This window comes from Lepisosteus oculatus, chromosome 7, assembly GCF_040954835.1.
Source record: "Lepisosteus oculatus isolate fLepOcu1 chromosome 7, fLepOcu1.hap2, whole genome shotgun sequence".
Taxonomy (NCBI): Eukaryota; Metazoa; Chordata; class Actinopteri; order Semionotiformes; family Lepisosteidae; genus Lepisosteus; species Lepisosteus oculatus.
Genome location: NC_090702.1, coordinates 19148611 through 19170181, shown reverse-complemented (window position 1 = coordinate 19170181; position 21571 = coordinate 19148611). Strand labels below are relative to the sequence as shown.

Below are 21571 nucleotides of genomic sequence, written 5' to 3'. Positions count from 1 at the left end.
GTTGTCAGGAAAGGAGTTAAAGCTCAGACTTAAAATTACAGTCAGGATGGTAACAATGTGATGTTCAACTTGCAGGACTCCAATCAGAAGTTAATTAAAAAGACAGACTGCTGTGGTGTAGTTGTGGCTTCTCACACTCTGCAGATCACCACATGAAGCTAATGGTTTACAAACAGGATAAACCCTGGAGAGTCTACTTTATTACATCGCCATCTTTCAAAACTTGACCTTCACACAGTTTGAGTTCTAGGCACATACAGTATAAGAGCCCTAGTTTAAAAATGCCACTTCTATTCAGGAATAAATGTGTCTGTGCCAAATATAATAAAGAAGCTGGAAAAGTAACAGATGGGCATATGTAAAGAGAATTAAGCTTTGATATTTTGTTCTGTTTTAGAAGATAAAGAATCACACAATTCATCCTGTGAAAGACATGCTTTTGTCTGAATATTTGTGTTCCATGGAGCCATGGGTATATACAGTACTTGCAAGTGTATACTGTATAATGTTTTTGTTGGTCTTTACAAAAAGGATATGAATAGTGACTAGACAGATGCTTTTTGCACCAATTTCCTAAAACAGCCATTAACACTTTTAATTTTTTTCAATGACAGTACAGTTTAATACAGTGATAAAGCATGCACGTACTGTACCTGTCTCCTCCTGTATACACAGCATTGACATCAACTCCACTTTTAATGAGGAACTCCAGACATTTGACTTTCTCATTACTAAAATACAAAAATAAATACTTTTATTAAAAGAAAAGACGACAATCTTAAACATGTTTTTCCTATATCAAGAAAAGATGTTGCTTAAAACATAAAAATACAACATGGTATACAATGAATCTAAAATAAATCTGCTGTTGGTCATACTGAATATTGTCTTTTTGTTGGTGAGCAAGTAGGTGTGTGAGAAAATGACCACCTGTCTAGCATGATTTCTTATGCTTATTGATCACAGTTTTGTTAAGATCAGTATTGTCCTCAATGGAGACCAATACTTTACTTTAGAATTCAGTTTTGGCCTAAAACGTAGATACAGCACAAAGTTTCAAGCAAACTATTGTGACACTCCAATATGAACCAACAGCTCCCAGGAATACAGTAAAATATTTTAGGAGACATACAGTATAGTACAGTAATAGCCTCATGAAAGTTTTTGCAATAGCTTTCATCTTTTAGCGAAAGGCTGTAAACCAACTAATCAAAATGAAATTCTCAAAGTCATACAAATCTTCTGTACATAAAATTACTATTATTACTAAAATTATTATTAAAGTTTAGACAGAGTATACTGTAAAGCTTCTTTAAAGAAGCACGTGGTTTCTGTCAGAAGCCACATATCAATATTCATAAAGAAAGATGCAGAAGGTGATGTTTATCTGTGCCACTTTTCATTTATTGTGTCACTTTCAAGCACTTTTGATAACAGTATATTTTTACAAAACATAAAATGAGACTATTTTCTGGGTAAAGGAACCTAAACCGGTTGTGTTGTTAATATTCATTCATTAATTTCTCATATATTCCCTCCAACATATCATGGGTCTGCCCCGGGCTCTCTTCCAACTCGGCTGTGCCCAGTACAACCCCACCAGGAGCCACCAGGTGGGAATTCTCACCAGATGCCCAAACCACTTCAACTGGCTCCTCTCCATACAGAGAAGCAGTGACTCTATTCCAGGATCCTCTTGGATTGCTGATCTCCACACTGTCATGGAGAGTAACCCCAGCAGCCCAATGGTGAAACTTTTCTTACCTTGTACCCGTGATCTCTTTCTTCTGGTCACTATCCATAGCTTGTGACTGTCACGGATGTCTAAGGGACAAACCGTGGAATGGCAGGAGAGCAAAAAAGGCCCCTATGCGTAGCGGCGAGACAGGGGTTAGCCCGGGCTCAGCTCTTCAGGAAATGCCGTATAGAAACCTATGCCCTCAGGTAGAGGACGTGGGGAAACTTGATGCTAGGCAGGTTTCAGGACATCCAAACCTCAATGCTGAGCGAGGAGCAGAGCAGAAGCAGGAAGTAAATATGCTACACAACAAGACACACCAGAAAGACATAAATAATCACAGGGAACTAGGAACAGGAGAGAAGCAGAGCACCCTCTAGATGTACTGGGCGTGACAGTACCCCCCCTTTAAGGGTGGCTCCTGACACCCAAAAAAAGAGCTGCACAGCACTGGGGGGAGGAAAAACCTCATTTGACTGAAAGGAAACCTCCGGGAGTCCACGGCTGAGAGCTACCCCCTACTCCGGGGTAAAAAAACCTTTATTGAGTAGAGGAAGGGAGGTCTTTGAACAAGCAAAAAGTCACAAACAACTAAAATAAACCCCGACGGAACAGGGGAACAAATAACACGTAAGGGCATGGAAGCCAGACCAGGAGGCATGGGAGCCTGGGACAGAGACAGCAACAGGAAAACTACATTAGAGGTTTATAAAAAAAACCTTCCTCCTCACAATTCCCAACCCAATTACTGATGCATACATGGCAATCTCCTCCTGAAGCAATCCGTGCAGCAATTCTTCTTGCTCTGCAGGTTTGAAAGTAAAGCTCCTTGCAGCAAGCCTGAAATAGCAGAGAGGGTAGAGAGAGATAACAATGATATATTAGCTTAACTCTCCAGCTCCTGCAGCATTATTCAGTTGAGATTTTAATGGGCTGCAGCCATGTTTTCAAACGATTTACAGAACTTCTAACAATGCATGTGCTTACCTACCTTCTTTGTTTTATTTTGATTTGCATAATCATTCATTAAAGGCTCCAAGCCTTCAACAATCTTATCTGTCACTTGACAATACTGAAAAAGAATAAGCAACATCCAAAGGCAACTCACCCTCCTCCCACCAAACAAACACGAAAATTATAGGATTGTATAGGATGTTTGAATCTAAATCCTTATGAACACCTGCAAACTGAACTTCAGGGAAGATTTTTCAGGTAAAACAAAGGATCCCTGACACATGAAGAATAGTAGCTTCTTAGCATTGAAAGGAATGTCCAGAATATGCTCTTGGTGTCAAAGTCAAACTAAATAAAAACAAAATAAACAGAAAAAATGTAACAGACAATGTCCAGTATTAAACAGAGACAATTCTATAAAACGTCATCATTTTTTCCCTGCAGTAAGTTAACCTTTAAAAAATCATTAAGCCATAAGCATTTTCTTTAAATATGATAACCATTTTGCTTTTCAGATTATGTTTGACGCAAATACATACAAGCTATCTATTTTAGCATTTTTTTATAAACCAGTGCATTTTTCATAGTTTTACCAAGCAGTATTTCCAAGGTTGGTCCTGAAAGGTTTTTGTTGCTATGCAACCACCAAGTTGTGCTATTTTTTAATAGTCAGTTTTTAATGAAGAACAAGAAAAACATTTAGAAACACTGGACAATAGTCTTATCACTTCTCATGCTTCACACGTAGAGTGCATGCACCATGAACTTGCCAATCAATAAAAAGTCATCTCAGATGACCTGACAACAGCTGAATAAATGCAATTATATTTTAAGGGATAGCATATACATATATTTATTTACAAACTGCTTGCTGTACTTGCTATTTTACAGTCCACCTACAACATTGATTCACACTTTTCAATTGAAAGTAGCTGGTTCCAGGACAAATAACTACTCATCCTGCAGAAGTTTGAAACATTACTCATGTATTAAAAAATGCAACAATTAAAGATAAGATAAGATCACTTGATTGGCCATATACAATTTCTTGTATTAGAAATTTGTCTTTTCGCATACCCCAACTTGCTCTCCATGAGACACACAGACAGGGAGAGAAGCTTGGGATCAGAACGCAGGGTCAGTCATTTAAATTAAAGTGTTACATCAAATATCATTATGAATATATATACAGTGCCTTGCGAAAGTATTCGGCCCCCTTGAACTTTTCAACCTTTTGCCACATTTCAGGCTTCAAACATAAAGATATAAATTTTTTATTTTATGTGAAGAATCACCAACAAGTGGGACACAATTGTGAAGTGGAACGAAATCTATTGGATTTTTGAAACTTTTTTAACTAATAAAAAAATGAAAAGTGGGGCGTGCAAAATTATTCGGCCCCTTTACTTTCAGTGCAGCAAACTCACTCCAGAAGTTCAGCGAGGATCTCTGAATGATCCAATGTTGTCCTAAATGACTGATGGTGATAAATAGAATCCACCTGTGTGTAATCAAGTCTCTGTATAAATGCACCTGCTCTGTGATAGTCTCAAGGTTCTGTTGAAAGCGCAGAGAGCATCATGAAGACCAAGGAACACACCAGGCAGGTCCGTAATACTGTTGTGGAGAAGTTTAAAGCCGGATTTGGATACAAAAAGATTTCCCAAGCTTCAAACATCCCAAGGAGCACTGTGCAAGCGATCATCTTGAAATGGAAGGAGTATCAGACCACTGCAAATCTACCAAGACCTGGCCGTCCCTCTAAACTTTCAGCTCAGACAAGGAGAAGACTGATCAGAGATGCAGCCAAGAGGCCCATGATCACTCTGGATGAACTGCAGAGAACTACAGCTGAGGTGGGAGAGTCTGTCCATAGGACACAATCAGTCTTACACTGCACAAATCTGGCCTTTATGGAAGAGTGGCAAGAAGAAAGCCATTTCTCAAAGATATCCATAAAAAGTCTCGTCTAAAGTTTGCCACAAGCCACCTGGGAGACACCCCAAACATGTGGAAGAAGGTGCTCTGGTCAGATGACACCAAAATCGAACTTTTTGGCCACAATGCAAAACGATATGTTTGGCGTAAAAGCAACACAGCTCATCACCCTCAACACACCATCCCCACTGTCAAACATGGTGGTGGCAGCATCATGGTTTGGGCCTGCTTTTCTTCAGCAGGGACAGGGAAGATGGTTAAAATTGAGGGGAAGATGGATGCAGCCAAATACAGGACCATTCTGGATGAAAACCTGTTGGAGTCTGCAAAAGACCTGAAACTGGGACGGAGATTTATCTTCCAACAAGACAATGATCCCAAACATACAGCAAAATCTACAAAGGAATGGTTCACAAATAAACGTATCCAGGTGTTTGAATGGCCAAGTCAAAGTCCAGACCTGAATCCAATCGAGAATCTGTGGAAAGAGCTGAAAACTGCTGTTCACAAACGCTCTCCATCCAACCTCACTGAGCTCGAGCTGTTTTGCAAGGAAGAATGGGCAAGAATTTCAGTCTCTCGATGTGCAAAACTGATAGAGACATACCCCAAGCGACTTGCAGCTGTAATCGCAGCAAAAGGTGGCTCTACAAAGTATTAACGCAAGGGGGCCGAATAATTTTGCACGCCCCACTTTTCATTTTTTTATTAGTTAAAAAAGTTTCAAAAATCCAATAGATTTCGTTCCACTTCACAATTGTGTCCCACTTGTTGGTGATTCTTCACATAAAATAAAAAATTTATATCTTTATGTTTGAAGCCTGAAATGTGGCAAAAGGTTGAAAAGTTCAAGGGGGCCGAATACTTTCGCAAGGCACTGTATATAATGTTATTTACATTTTAAATAGTAATTACACAGTTTAACAGATTTTTTAGTAATATTATTAGAATAATAACATACACAACTCAAATTAATTCATGTAATTATTTGAGTTGAGAAGAAAATGCCAAAATGCAATGAATAAGAATCTCTCTATATATACTGTATATACACTACATATATTCAAAAGATATAATTTAATTCATTCTGGAACAGTGAAAGATATGACCATACCCATTTAAGTAATTAAGATTGCCTCGATACTATCAACATTGTTGATGGTGGTCTGTCTTTGAGAGAAATAGCCTGGGGAATTAAATTTTCTGCTTCAACAATCATCCAACTAGTTAAAATTGGGAAATTAGCTCAATGAGAGACAGGCAACATCCTGGAAAAAAAGGTCACCAAACCAGTCCAAGACCAGTACAGTACATCTGTCTCATCCATTTAGCAAGCTACACAAGACATTTTAGGAAATTCTAGGAATAAATAACCAACACACCATCAGAATGAGTGCAGCACACAGTCTGCTTGACAATAGTCTGCATATTTAGAGACCACTCAGTTGTAACATGTTGACAGCTAAGAGAGAAAATCAGCATCTTCTATTGTCCAGAGAACATTGTGGTGGTGGCAGAGAGAATACTAGAGTATTTTATGCACTGAAGAATTCCATTTTTTTCTGACGAATATGGTGTGAGCAGACAAGTTTAGCATTATGCTTAGGAAGTGATAACTGTTGGGTGGGGATGGTGTTGAAATGTATTGATGAATGGAGGACTATCCTTTAATACAAGAACTTCTTTGCTGCAATTCGAAGATGACTTTAGTGCTGAGCAATTCATTGATAAACACATTTCCCATTTTTACAAGCCAAAAATCTGGGATTCTAGAATTATTAAGTCCAATACAGCATCACACAGTGCTAGGACTACAATGGCATGACTTCAAGAGAACAATGCTGAGCTCTCACTGTGACTAGCTTTTAACCATGACTTCAGTCCAACAGAATATCTGTGATACCGACTTGTCAATGACATAAAAAAATGAGCACTTCAAGTCTTTGGCAGCTGCTGCTATAAAGGAAGGCTAACATCCTACTACAGTATATCCAGAGGTAGATCAGGTCAGTGCTTTAAAATTGTCAAGATGTGTTAATGCTCAGAGAGGTTAAAAATGGTCCTTTGATTTATACTTTATTTATTTTTTTTATTTCTGCTCATAATGTTTGATTAAATCAGACTTGAATGTTGCCTTTATTTTGAGCATCAATATATATATACTGATGGAAAAAAGAAACGTAACACCTCCTCCTCCACATTCTAGCCCTCCCATCTGCAACAAACAGGGTGAAGAGTGACTCATCCCTGAAGAGGACCAGATGCCACAGCTGTCAAATCTATCGTAGCCTCAGTCTGGCCCAAGCCAGTCGGGTGTGACGTATAGGAGGTGTGAGCAGAGGGCCTCTGACAGGTCACCTTGCTCGAAGATCAGCAGCATGGAGCCTCACTGTCCTGTCACTGATAACGGCATTGTGTCTGCTGACAGTTTCAACAGCAGTACGGGTGGCAGATCTGAAACAATCTCTCAGATGGACCAGTCTGATGTTTCGGTTCTGCTCTGATGTGGTCATTCGAGGGTGACCGGATCTTGGACTGTCATCTGTCCTGCTGGTCTGCTGAACCTTCTCTGCAGTCGGGACACAGTGTAGCGGTTTAGTCCATAGTGTCTGGGAACGTTGGCACATGACATGCCTGCCTGCAGCATGCCAATGGCCCTCTCCCTTGCTTCTGGTGACATTCGAGGCATTATGGAGTAAACAGAAATCTGACTAAGCATGGCCTTTTTCTTGCAGTGACCTAAGCTTTGAATTAAGGCCTTTTTAAAGGTGACCTGATCAGGCATTGTTCCACCTGGACCTCGTTGGGTAAAAGTGCATCTCACAAACTTTCGTATGATTGGCAAGTTGCAGTGCCTCACTGCACAAGCTGTGCATAACTATAACTATAGTATTCTCATTCCAGAAAATGTTGTGTTTCTTTTTTCCATCAGTATATACAGTATACAGTGCTGTTTGTAGACAAAGATGTGCAACATAAAAGTGATCCAAAGTAGTCAGCATAGCACAGCAGATACAGTGGGATATCCCATCATTCCCAGATACTGCAGAAAAACAATGAGCATATTGCTGTTCTTCAGCATGCAGTGTAGAAGTTTGACAAAAGAGGCATTAAAAGAGGTATGGCCCTTGTCATTGTTATACACCTCTGACATATAAAAGTCAGACAAACTCAAGGGTTCATAATCAGTTGTTGAAGGATGAAAAAAAATAGGAAGCAACTGAACAGCTGCCCTAATCTCATGCAGAATTACATTAACTGCTGATAATTATGTGGTCTCATCCCCACCTTTCTGGAACAATCCACACAAACGTAGATCTGGTCAGTGGGAGAATGTCAAGGAAAACCAGGTCTCCACTGCAAGTGGTGCTAATCAACCAGTACGTGTCCTACCCTCTGGACCAGAAATGAAAAAAAAAGCCAAAACTAGACTAGGCAAAATTGTGCTGTAGTAGGTACCGTTCTTCAGATGAAATGATAACAAGATTCTGACTACTTGTTCACTAAAGATCCCTTTTCAAAAGAATAGGGGTGTTAACCTTAATATAACACCAAAATCCTCGCTGGGCTTATACTGTATAAACTGCACTTTCTGACGCTCTGCCTTAATTCCTTTGTTGAAGTCATTACTCACTTCTCTAAGTGATCTGCTGTTGGCACATCATACCGTATAGTATAATAGCAAATAATATCTGATGTGCATCAGGAGGGTGTTGCACTTGGTGAGTGATGTGGGGCCCCTACCATATGTAACACACTTTGTGAACTGTTGGGACAAAAAGCACTACATAAAAGTAATATATAGCCTAATTGAATGTTATTTATAAATTAATGATCATCATTATTGTAATCTAGTGCAATTGTTCCTGCAATTTGATGTAGCTGTAATTTTGCTGTAAGTAAGCTGACCCACAAGACAGGGGCTCCTTTAATATGCTGTTAAGGCAGCATGCAATAGCTCTGAAAATATCAAAATATTTTAACATTAGAAAATGGCTTTTGTAGACAGCCCTAGGATCTTTGTATTTCACTATTATTTTAAAAAATATTTAGATTTCATAATGAATTCCACTGTATTTCTCAATAGAGTTTTTTTTAAAATGATACCTCTTTATATTTTGAAGCAAAGCAATTTCCTTGCAGTTATCTGCAGACATACACCTACGCAGCAATGAGAGGTGAGTGTCACCTTATTAAGGATTAAAAAAGTACCTTACCATTCCGCACATTGTAAATGGCCATTTGCAACTGACAGGTACAGAAGGCTTGGGGAGTTCCTTGTCTTGGTATGCACAATATTCCTTTGGAATTGTCCATCACTACCAAACTGCATTAGGAGCTTAATTACATCCGTTCTGCCTTGGATTGCAGCACAGTGGATAGGAAACAAACCTTTCTTGTTTGGCTTTGGTGGTTTAGTTGTGTGAGAAAGCTAAACAAAAAGTAAATCACAATCAGAAGTAGTTTGATGAGAATTTCTCTTTACCAGAGCCATCAGATCAGGTCATAACTGCTCAGTGGGTTCAGTCAAACATACTAATTATGGTTTTGACCAATTGGTTACTAATGATCCCATGACACTTTTTTTTAAAGAATAGAGGTGTTGACCTCTTTGTCCTGGCTAAGTCCCCCTTTGGTTTTGAACACTCTGGCCTTCCTAAATTTCACCCTTAATTCAAATGGTGAAGCCTATACAACACCACATAGCTTAAAATACTAGCAGTTTAGAATTTTATTTTTGTTTAGGTAGCCTGAAAGTCAAGTCATTTCTATGGATGAATATCAGCATTTCCACTTTTTACTGGGCAGAAATATAATTTGGTTTCCCTTTCATGTACTCCCTACTTTCTTTTTAAAACTGAGAAGCCCACTGCATTTTACCACAAACTTTAACATTTATACTCTTCAACAATGGATATGTACTGTAGGCATTATGGAAAATCTTTCTGTAGCTCTTCAAGTAAAATGTCTACAGTGTATTATATTTGAAGTTATGCTTGTTCATTTCAGTTTCATGTTTTTATGTATCTTGAGACATGAAGAGAAGTTGTAAAATGTAAGGAACATAACATATAGAAAACTATTTAAGTTTAGTTTAAAAAACACAGATCAGCTGAGGCCTAAATGTGTCTTTATATTTTGCAAGCAATGTACATAAATCCATTGTGCATAAAAAAAACATGCAAAAAGTGAGCATAGTTGTACAAGAAAAGACCCTTATTAGTGCTAAAACCAACAGATCACACACTAAGCATGTGAGAGATACCAGAACCAAACAAGTAAATTAAAACCAGGATTGAATTAGGATAGTTTTAAGGGACATTATTATTTTTATTAACAGAAAAAAACATATTGTCATAATGAATACAGTATTGACAGATATTTCTGAAAATGTATAGAAACCTAAAGTGAGATGTAAGGTGACTTAATTGGATTGAATGCATTTCTCAGTTGAAATAAAGAATAAAATTAAGTTATCTCTGAATAGTACATATCCTGGATTTGTATATTACAGTTGCAAGAAATTGCAGGAAAGATTTCTACTCTTTGACGACTACAACTGAATTCTTAATCAATCTATCACATGACTTGGGTCTGTTTTGTGATAAAATTTCTACCGGAAAGTAGTTTCAGAGAACATACAGTTCAGTACATGTGAGAGCATACCTGGGGCTCTCCAAACTGGATAGCTCTGTAAATACAGTGGAACCACTCAATAAGCCATTTGTTTGACTGTATTGTTTGACCCTGTCATTGAGAAATGGTATTCTGGGAAAATTGTATACAATGTGGAATGGTTATAATCCACATTGGTACAGTATAAAGTCCAACACACAATACAATATGAACAACTTATCTTTTTTTGTTGTTGTTGACTAGTTGTTATCTGAAGTATGGGTGGACGACCTTTTTGAAATTTGGAAAAATGAAACACCTCTATATGTCTGGCTGTATTATAAAATGGACTCTTGAAAATTGATTTCACTTATGCATGACATTATTCTGCACTTGGACAGAAGGGCAGATTGATCAAGTCAATTTCTTATCACACTGATTAAAGTAAAGTTGAGTTTCCTCAGAATTACTTGTAATAGCTTACCAGAAGTCTTACACAATCCAAGTTAGTGTCCTTGCCTGGTTCTCCATAGCATACAACATGTATTGGAGTATTACCATCATCATCTTTTCTGTTTATGTCAGCTCCCCGATCTATCAGAAACTGAAAGAAAGTCAGATTGTCTTTATTTTCAGTTAGAGTAACATAAAATGTATATATAACCTATATAACATACAGTATTTATATGTGTAGTAACATAAATATAGAATTCCAAAACAGCATTGATATTCCAAACATCTTCTTTCTTTCTCAGACCTTCTTGATTTAAGGCACACTCAATTGATCTTGAAAATGAAGAGTTGAAAAACAGTAAAGGCCTTTCTACTGTATTTGAATTTAAGTTCTATATTAGAAGAACATCTGCCCAGAAATGGATAACATTTTTCTTATTAGTTTGCAATTAAAAAAAACAAGCTAAACAAAAGCTTCCTCAGGATTTTGGCTTTTGGTCTATTAGAAGATCAAATGGGCTTTGCTGGTACAGTAGAGTTTGGTAAATGTACGAATTGAAACACTAACCCATCACAATCTCTTCAGAAATCTAACATAACTTTAGTTTGATACCATTTTGCAAAAAACTTACAATACCCTTTACTAAACCCAACACAATTAAATGCAACAATCAGTGCCTGCCAATTTTAGCTGTTCACAAAATAACAATATTGATCTTGTGGTAGAAATACATGGGATACGTGGGAGGTCATGACCTTGACAAACTGGGATTTTAGATTTCATTTTTACCCATATGGTGAAGTAATAACATCAGTGATCTGTGATCTCACTAGGTGAGCTGATTTTGTGTGTTTCTTAGGAATCTAATAAACAGAGTCTTCTGTTTGTGTACCTACTGTAGGAAGGTCAAGTTCAGTCTTTGCTGCGATCAATCGACACTTCCAGAGTGCTTGAACACAGTAGAAGTAAAGGCAAGTTTGTAAATCCAAACTACATCTGACTAAGTTTTGGAAGTCTTCAATGGCTGCTTTCTAATTGCTTCTTGTGAGGATAATTTGAGAGAAAATGCCATGTTTAACATTTACTGTATATCCCTGGGTACAAGACTCTTGGAAAGCAGTCCCATCATCAGCAACATATGCAATGTGGCTTTCATAGTATGCACAATAATGGCTGAACATCTGTAATTTGAAAGGTGAGTGCAAATATCACCATCCCTCACTATTTGAGATATTATAGCAAATTAACTTGCAATATCTCAGATATTTTATTTTGTGTGTGCTGTTGCTTTTTCCCCTCTTTTTTCTCTTGAATTACTCAAGTCAAATTGAAAACAAAATGCAGAAGTTTCTTATAGCATTTAATAATGGAGAGTAGCAAGCAAATAAACTGTACAAGTAGAGCCAGGCATCAGAATCAGAGCATAAAATAGTGCTTACCACTATGCCCTATGCCTGTGTCTGTCTGGTTAGACACCATAAATATGTGCATAACGTTTGTTTTCTATGAAAATAAAAAGTTAAAAACATTAGCTATTACAAAATCATGCATATTATACAATTCAACAACCTCACATTGAACAATACAATATTCTGAGCATAAGTAAAATACAAAGGGACTGAAATTATTTGTGACTGTGTACTTAAAGTTGAATATATCTCACATGACACAATACACTTTATCTCATCATTAGGATAATAAAGGTACAGAATTCATCTAATCTTTTGTTCAAATGTTATAGAGTTGGATAAGTTAGGCCTTAGCCTGCTATGAATCCAGAATGGAAAAATGATAAATAATTGAAGAAAAGCCATAGCAGGGTACACAATGTCCTTTGAGACTGGATAGGATTGTGAACGGGCCAACCACACTGATACCAGAAAACATGAGTATCAGCGGATTTGCACCAGTTTGTATTGTGCACATGTAAGGCTACAAGAGTTTAATTTGACTGTGGTTTGTATTTTAAAATTCTCTCTTAAGCGATCCAGTCACTTACTGTAATAACAACAATATAGAACAGCAGTCATATACTGTACTTAAAACTGTGTAAAGGCAGGGGGTCTTTGTCTCTGTTCAAGCATTAAGAGACTGTTTGCAAGACTTTACATGGGGAACTCTGTTACCTCCCACTTACTAAACTTACTAAGCTAATTTGTGTCTCTAGATTTGTCAAAATGCAAAATACTTATGCTCAGCAATGAACTAACATGCTGTCCAGGGTGAAGTTTCAGTTCCTTTTTCTCAAAGCGACTAAGCGTCTAGAGATAGACAAGTTATTTACAGCATATGAGGGAAAATAAACTCTTTGAAATTACATAGTTTTGACAGAAATTACATCTTTTATCCTCTCTTTTCAAGAAAATCTTCTCATTAAAATATTTAATAATCGGAAACTAACCTTGAAACGGTGAAATCTTGGAGATTATGACTTTACTTGTAAGTGTTGAAGCAATCGGGTACAACACATTTTTATTATTAATTTTCCTCTCTGTAAGTTGAATACAAAATACTGTATAGTGCATCATTGAGAAGGTGTCAACCACTTTATTCCAGCAGCCACATCACCCTGCAACTCACAACTGGCAGCCCACTGAAGCTCAGCAGGTGTGAGCTTGGCCAATACTTGGAAGGGAGACCTCTTGGGAAAAACTAAGGTTGCAGCTGTAAGAGGTGTTAGTGGGGCCAGCAGAGGGCGCTCACCCTGCAGTCTGTGTGGGGCCTAATACTCCAGTATAGTGCCGGGGACACTAAATAACCGCTGTCCTTCAGATGAGACTTAAAACCGAGGTCCTAACTGTTACGGTTGCCAGGAAAGTAAAGGGAAATCCTGTGCAGAATATAATGCCGAGTCCAAAAAACAATCCTAATTTGTAAACCAGAAATACGTAAATCCGAGTTTCCGAAAACCAGTAGATAAGGGAACTGAGCCAAACATGCAATCCAGAAAACAGGTCACAAGGAGAAAGACTAGTCGAAACCAGGAAAACAACAGACAAATAAAGTACACCAAGTATATGGAAGGACAGCTTCCAAAATACTGAGCAGGGATTGAAGAAACCGGACTTCCTGAAACAGTGAAGTGCAGGGTTATGTGGTGACGATACTGGACAGGTGAGTGGCAAGGTGCTAAGAGGAGATCTACGCTTTCTTAAGGGGATAGTGTGTGATATAACACTTACTCTTTTAAAAAATCCCAGGGCCTTGACTAATCTTGACCTCCCAGTAATCCTTATCTATGAATTGGCTTCATCACTTTGTTCTCCTCCCCACTGATAGCTGGCGTGTGGTGAGCATACTGGTGCACTATGGCTGCCAGAGCATACTCCAGGTGGATGCTACACATTGGTGGTGGAGGGGAGTCCCCATTACCTGTAAAGTGCTTTGATTGGAGTGTATAGACAAGCGCTATATAAGTGTAAGCAACTAATAATAATTATTTATTATAAAATAATAGGGTTGCCACATTATAATTATATTTTTGTCTTCCTTAAAATGTGTACTTAGAATTGGTCAAATATGGCCCATTTGAATTAAATCAAAGACAACTAATAATGATGACACTCAAACTTTTCTACCTATACATTCGTTCAGAATTTTAAAAAATATATAATCTTTATACTGTCACATTAGGACAAGGACATCACTATCTTTCGTATTGTAAAGATAATTATTCTGTCTAGAGATGAATTTGCTCGGATACATTTTTTTTTTATCAAAAGAGATGATTAAGGATAATTTTTTTGGATGTGTAATAGTTCAGAAAAGATAGCAGTTCCACACTGGGGAATGACATGTCATCCTCAGTCACCTGATTAATTGGTGGAAGACAATTGGTCGGATAACATTAAAAAGCCAGGAAGCAGAAACTTTCACTGGGTTGCTTATCTCTGCTGGTTAGAAACAGGAGAAGGGAGCAAGGTGTTGATTGACCAATGAGCTCATGAATATTGTTCTTGGCGAGACTTCCAAAAATAATTTGGAAGAGTTTCTTTTTGAAAAGACACTTTTATTTTGTGAAGCCAGTATACAGCTTAGCTCTCTGGCTGTGCTTTAGAAAAGAAAATCTAAAGCTCAGAGAGATATACAGTAGATGTTTTTATCTTTTTTTTTCCTGAAAGTGCGAGGAGAGCTTGAATCTTCTTAATCTGTGCTGAAGTGGAACGTTTTTGTGCACAAAGGTCCCTAAGCAACTCTGCCCGAGGCAGGGGTTTTTCACAGATGGAATAAGGAACAGAATCTAGAAACTCACAAAATGACAGGAGGTAGACTTGGTAGGCATGGGGAAAACATGGGGATTGTGCCCTCCCTGAACTCTTTTTTGTGGAGAGTAACTGGATGGATTTACATATTTCTTAGTTTCATTTCTTAAGTATTGGATTGAAAACCATTTAAAAATGTCATCTAGCTCTGACTATATGTTGGGGACAGCCTAAAGCAGGGCAACAGATCCTGACCTAAACAGGAGGTAACACATACTATCTGGATTACGGTCAGTTTATCAGTGTAAAACTGCTCAGAAAATATACAAAAGAAAACTAAGGGGATTATTGCATAGTTCGGGACACTTATAACCTCAAAAATAGAAAAGGACAAACTGTTGCATTACACTACAGCAAGTGTAATGCAAGGAGCAAGGTAATGTTTAAGATCCTGGAAGCTACACAATATACTGTATGGACCCAGGACTGCCAGATGTACAAGCAGGTTTTAGGAGAGACAGAGGCACCAGAGATCATATTGTTAACATCTGCTGGATATTGGAGAAAGCAAGGGAGTTCTGCTTTATCAATTACTCCAAAGCGTTTGACTGTGTGGACCATAATAATCTGTGGCAAATTCTTAAAGAAATGGGGATACCGACGCACCTTGTTTGTCTATTGAGGAATATGTTTGTAGACCAAGAAGCAACAGTGAAAACCGAATATGGAGAAACCGACTGGTTTAAGATTGCAAAAGGAGTGCGACAAGGCTGTATATTGTCACCCCAATTGTTCAATTTATATGCTGAATAAATTATGCGAATTGCCGGGTTAGATTAATCAGATGCTGGAAGCAAAATTGTAGGGAGAAAAATTAACAACCTGAGATATGGGGATGATGCCACTCTGATGGCCAAAAGTGAGGAGAAGTTGAAGAGTCTGTTGATGAAGGTAAAAGAAAAAAGGGCAAAAGCTGGCCTGCTGCTTAACATAAAAAAATGAAGATTATATCAATGGGCCATATTAATCCTTTGCAAACAGATGGAGAAGAAGTGGAGGTAGTGACAGGTTTTATTTTCTTGGGCTCAAGGATCTCAGCAGATGGTGATTGTAGTCATGAAATCAAAAGAAGCTTGCTTCTTGGGAGGAAAGCTATGGCAAATCTGGGTAAGATATTAAAGTGCAAAGATATTACAACAAAGATCCGTATAGTGAAAGCTATGGTCTTCCCTGTAGTAACATATGGATGTAAGTAAGGCTGTGCATCAGAAAATCAATGCTTTTGAACTGTGGAGTTGGAGAAAATTAATGAAAGTTCCTTGGAATGCACGAAGATCAAATCAGTCAGTACTCAAGGGAATAAACAGATTGTTCATTGGAAGGATTGATAGTAAAACTAAAACTCAAATACTTTGGCCACATAATGTGAAGACAGGATTCACTGGAAAAGACTCAGATGTTGGGAAAGATTGAAGGGATAAGAAGGGGGTGGCAGAGGTTAAGATGGATAGATAGTATTACTGAAGTATTGAATATGAATTTGCAAGATCACAGAGAAGAAGTTGTTGATAGACAGGTCTGGTATGCTAAAGTCCATGAGGTCATGAATAGTTGGACTTGACTAGATAACTAAACTAAACACACAGCATTACACGGTTATACAGTATGAACATCCAAGAAGCAAGCATTCTGCAATGGATGCAAAGGATAATTGTAATGGTAGAAGTTAAAGTGAGTGTTTTAGCGGCAGAGAAAAAAATAGAAGTAAATTCCATAATGAAAAGCAAATGGAATTAAGAAAAAACAGTTTTTATAGCAGAGTGTTCTTAAGCTTATGGGTGGAAGTCAAGAAAAGAGCAGTGGGAGTGGGTATGAAGGATAAAGAAAAGAATGTGAGGCTATGTAAGCAAATATTTAAATGGTACTACGGAGATACAAATCTAGATGTGGAAAACAGAACGCTGTAAATGATGGAAGAAATTTGGAGAAATGTGATCATGGTGAACGATAATATGATCATGGCTGGGAGAAGTACATAAAATGGGGAGCTCTTATGTTCCCTGAAATGGACATTTTTTAAGTTTTCTTTCTGTGTCTCCACTGTAAATGTCATTGTGCATTTTGCAACAGATGCAATAATAGGCAACTTAAACAGTATACAAGTAACTCAAAGACAATGAACTTTGGTAGGAATACCAGATTCCAAGGTAAAATAGGTAATGCTGCTCATAATCATATTTTTTGTCTCAATGTTAATAAAAAATGTATATTAATATAGCAATTTAAGCCTTTTTATCTAAGGTTTTAGTAATAGTGAATGCAAATAATTTATTGTGTTTTGAAATGTTCAAATTATATTATATGTTAAACTTTAGAAGTTTAGGAAAATATGGTTAAGAAGTCCATATGAAAGGCACTGTACCAATGTCATACATTACATTATAAGGACATACTTACTGTAGATACACTGGTCTTGGAACAAATCACTGTGAAGAGATGGAATGCTGGTTTAGTATAAGAGGGGGGCAAGTAGCCCAGGGAGGAAGAGAAGGAAATCTAGAAAAAGATTTAAAGGAAGGCATAGTGAGTCGCAGCAGAAGTAGGCTGAAGTAGTTCAGGTGGGTAGCTGTGTCAGCATGCTTAGGCTGCAAAGGATAGTAGGCTGCAAAGTAATAGGTTTATTCCATGTTGAAAAGAGAAGAAAGGAAACACAATGTTTCGGCATTACATTATAATTGTCACAGGAGCAGGGTCAGACTCCCATGGAATGCGTTGTTAAAGACCCTATGCATGACGGTATAATCCGGAAGTGTCTGGAGAATGACATCAGGGAAGGCACAGCAAAGTAAGGTCGGGATGACAGACAGGGGGCAGTGACTGAGGTGATCCGGTGCATGGGGGGAGCGCTGGCTAATGAGTTCAAAGGAAGTCAAAAGGGGTAGTTAGGGCACAGTCCAATATCCAGATGCCCGGAGATCCATCTGAGAAGCAAGCGGTTAAAAACAGGAACAGGGAAGTGGGACCAGGAACACGAAAAGTTAAGAGCATAACGGGGCAAGGTGCTCCAAGCCCCGGACTCAGAGGTCAGGACGCCATGATGAAGCCTGTGCCCGGTGGTAGGTGGGCTTCCACGTGTCCGTCGTCCAAAGCTAAGCCCAGAACTACAGAGACAATGGACTTAAATAAGGAAAAGGGGATAAGACACAGCTGAGACTAATGAAACTATGAACAATACAAAAAGGTAGGAACAGGGCGTCTAGAGGAGGGATGACAACCTTAACAATTATGGCATATTTAGATACATATAAATATAATATCAAAAAGGCATTACCTGTATTGTTTCTGCATCTCTAGATCTGTGTAAAGGGGTTGCTCCCTTATAGTCCAGTAAATTCACATCTACTTGCAATGCCAGAAGAACCTGAAATGTACATTGATATATTTATATAACTCTTACGTTATTTTAATCATAATGTGTGTACAAGTAGACTTCTTATAAGTATAGAAATGTTTACAGCCATCATGTTAATTGAATGTCAGAAATCCAACCTGTACTGAACATCATCCCACCTGCCTTGGAACTAAGATTTTAGGTAAAACTTGCAATTTAATCTAAAAGTAATTGTATTGTAAACCAACATTTCTTTGATCTATATTTTAAATGTAAACACATTGTAAGAAAGAACTTTGCTTTGTGTATGATAATGTTAATAATATTTAATAGATTAAGTCTCTCAAACAACTTTGCAATTGGGAATTCAATCTAAAGCACAGAGTACGGGCAGAAATGGCTTACAAAAAAAAATAGAACTTTTTTTAAACTGTGTATGTTCCAGAAAAAACATGTTCCATATTTGCATTGGAAAATGGGCCACAGTTTGTGTCTGGAGTGTTTGAGTCTTTCTTGGCTGACCAAGGTATTCGACATATTCGCACTGTTTCTACAACCCAAAGGCGAACGGGGGTGTGGAATGCCTAAACCAGACTCTCAAAAATGGCATCAGAGCCCACCTGTCCGAGGGCTGATCCTCCTCAGCAGTGCCCCTCTGCACTCTCCTCCACTACAGGGCCACACAACATGCCACGACTGGCAGCTCACCAACCTTCCTCATGCTCGGCCGTAAGCTACAAATGCCCCTGGACAGGCTCTGTGTGTACCCAGCTCCAACCCCTCTGGTGTGCACCCACAGCAAGGTGGCTGAACACCAGCGTCACATGAAATGGCGGCACGGGTGCTGTCAGGGTGAAGGCCTGGGATCGCTATCAAGGATTGAGACTTTTTGGTCTCCTTTACAGGTCACAGAGCAGCTGGGTCCCTCCACCTGCTGCCTCTCTGATGGGTCACGATGGCACACCAGCCACCTCTGCAGAGTGACAGCGCCTACACACCCTGACATGGAGGCTGAGGCTGCCCCTGCTGGACTTCCAGGCGAGGTCGACATCCCGGTGGAGCCGTCTGTTCCTGTGGTAGCTTCTCCACGGCCAGCCAGGGTCTGGACCAGACCAGCCTGACTTAATGACTTTATTACTGATTTTTGATTGCTTTTATGGTGCTTGCTGGCTCTACTTCCAGCAGTGCTTTTCACTGTCTGGGAGAACTGTGTTTGTTTCATTTTCTGAAGGGGGGGAGGGAAATGTTGTGTCACGCACAGCGTCCATTTGGGGTTTACGACGCTGCTGCGGTTTGGGTTTGGTGGTTACCGCTTTACGGTACTTACGTGCCTTGGCGGGTTTTCGCCATTCTGTGTCAGTTACGAGATATGCACAATAATGAGTAGACATCTCTAAAATCTGTCTGCCTCAGTCCCTGGTCTTCCGCAGTGTAACATACACTATGTATCCTTATAATTTTAGAGAAAATGCTTTTATTTATTTACCCTATTAAAATGTCTACTGCCTGTGATATGACAGCACACATCTTCCTATATTAATAATGGATAATCCATCAGACAGGAGCAGAATTTCTGTTCCATAACATTTTTGCTCAGTTAAAATGTAACATTTTAGAAAAAGGATTACTGAACATGAAGCTTTTGATCATGCATAAATAAATGCTCTTCATATTCTCGGGATAAGTAGTTCAAATAGGTAGCTGTGTCAACATGTATAGGCTGCAAAGGAACAAGTGAAAGGTTTATTCCATGCTGAAAAGAGAAGAAAGGAAACAATGTTTCAGCTGTGGAGCCTTTGACACCCGAAGAAGGCTCCACAGTTGAAACGTTGTGTTTCCTTTCTTCTGTTTTCAGCATGGAATAAATCTTTACTTCTTCTGATATTATAAGCATATTGCACTTCACAATATGTACAAAATAAGGAATACAGGTTAATAACCATTAGTTTTACATTATTACTCCACTCAATTTGGAGAAAATACTGCAAGAGTATAACAAAATAACACAATACATATATTTGTATTGTAACTCTTGGAACTCTGGAATTAATACCATACAGTACCTAGAAAACTTTTTCACATAATCAAAGTTAATATTGTGTATTCTAGTTTTATTTGCAATCTAGATTGCACTAGAATGCCCCTTGGCTGGGCTGTCAGTATTTGGATTGTGACTTGTCTCACAAACGGTATGCCTGTATATACTGATACATAAAAATAACACTTATTTCCTAAAGGGACTAATGGATTTAATCAAATTCAAAACATTATAATGGAAAATGTGAACTAAAACATAAAACGGTATTTATTAGTTAAATCTGACACAATGTCAAAAAGGAAAACATTGCGAAGTTAGTATTAGGAGTCACAACCCTATATTAACACAGTCCAAGTTTGCTGAGACCTAATTAGCTGCTGGAATTACTATGGTGGAATGTTGTGCCACATATTCTGTGTAACTGGCTCAATGGTCTCCTGTGTTAGTATAGATGAGATGATCCCAAATATGATCTATTAGATTTTACAGAAATAGCTGGCTACAGCAAGAATTCTGCATTGTTTTTTTTTTCCTTTTAAGTAGGGACATTGCATTCTTAATAGGAATGGAAAAAAAGATTGCCTCAAGGACTTGTAAATGACAATAATGTATCCAAGAACTATAAGGTGGTCTTTAATTGGTACAAAAGGTTCAGATAGATTTCTCCCTTCATCATAACACTTCAACCCTCCCCCTAAATGATGTCTCCACATGTCTCCCATCAAGTCTGTCAGGGGCAAAACAGCATCCAATCAAAAAATAACTCTCCACCACTTTTTCTGCCACCACTCCAGAAATTACCGCAGAAGTTCTCTGGTTAACTAAAGATGGCATTTTGATCTCTGGGTTGTCAATGTGTTACCTTTGCTAGTAATCTTGTGGGTTTCCTCTGGGTGCTCTAGTTTTCTCCCCCAGTAAAAAGACATGCTGGGCATGTCTTTAAATATGAAATTTCTTATCTCAATGGATTACACCACATTAATTTTACTCTTATTAGGTCTTACAAGTGTAATGTTGTCATATCTTAACTGTGCTCTTCTTGCTGTTATGTCCTTCAAGGTGTTACCACAATGCAAATACGGTATATGCATAATACCTAAACACCATCATGTTTTTCAGATTTGTATTAATTATTGCAAATAGGACTTTGCCCTGCGCAATGCTATATTACGGTACTATATATACAGTATATATATTTTAAAGAAAGAAACATTATCCAATCTGTAATTCTTTCTGTTAT

The 21571-nt window shown here is 38.2% G+C and overlaps 1 protein-coding gene across 1 annotated transcript in view; it reads right to left on the bottom strand.

Annotated features, from left to right (window-relative positions):
- The window catches only part of LOC107078037 (uncharacterized), a 102519-nt gene that overhangs the window by 14272 nt on the left and 66676 nt on the right, over positions 1 to 21571 (bottom strand). Inside the window, exons 20-24 of the mRNA XM_015352753.2 lie at positions 18234 to 18323; positions 10731 to 10850; positions 8848 to 9062; positions 2498 to 2578; positions 654 to 731 (exon numbers count right to left, since the gene is read on the bottom strand). Coding sequence (XP_015208239.2) covers positions 654 to 731; positions 2498 to 2578; positions 8848 to 9062; positions 10731 to 10850; positions 18234 to 18323 — 584 coding nt within the window. The remainder of the gene's footprint in view (positions 1 to 653; positions 732 to 2497; positions 2579 to 8847; positions 9063 to 10730; positions 10851 to 18233; positions 18324 to 21571) is intronic.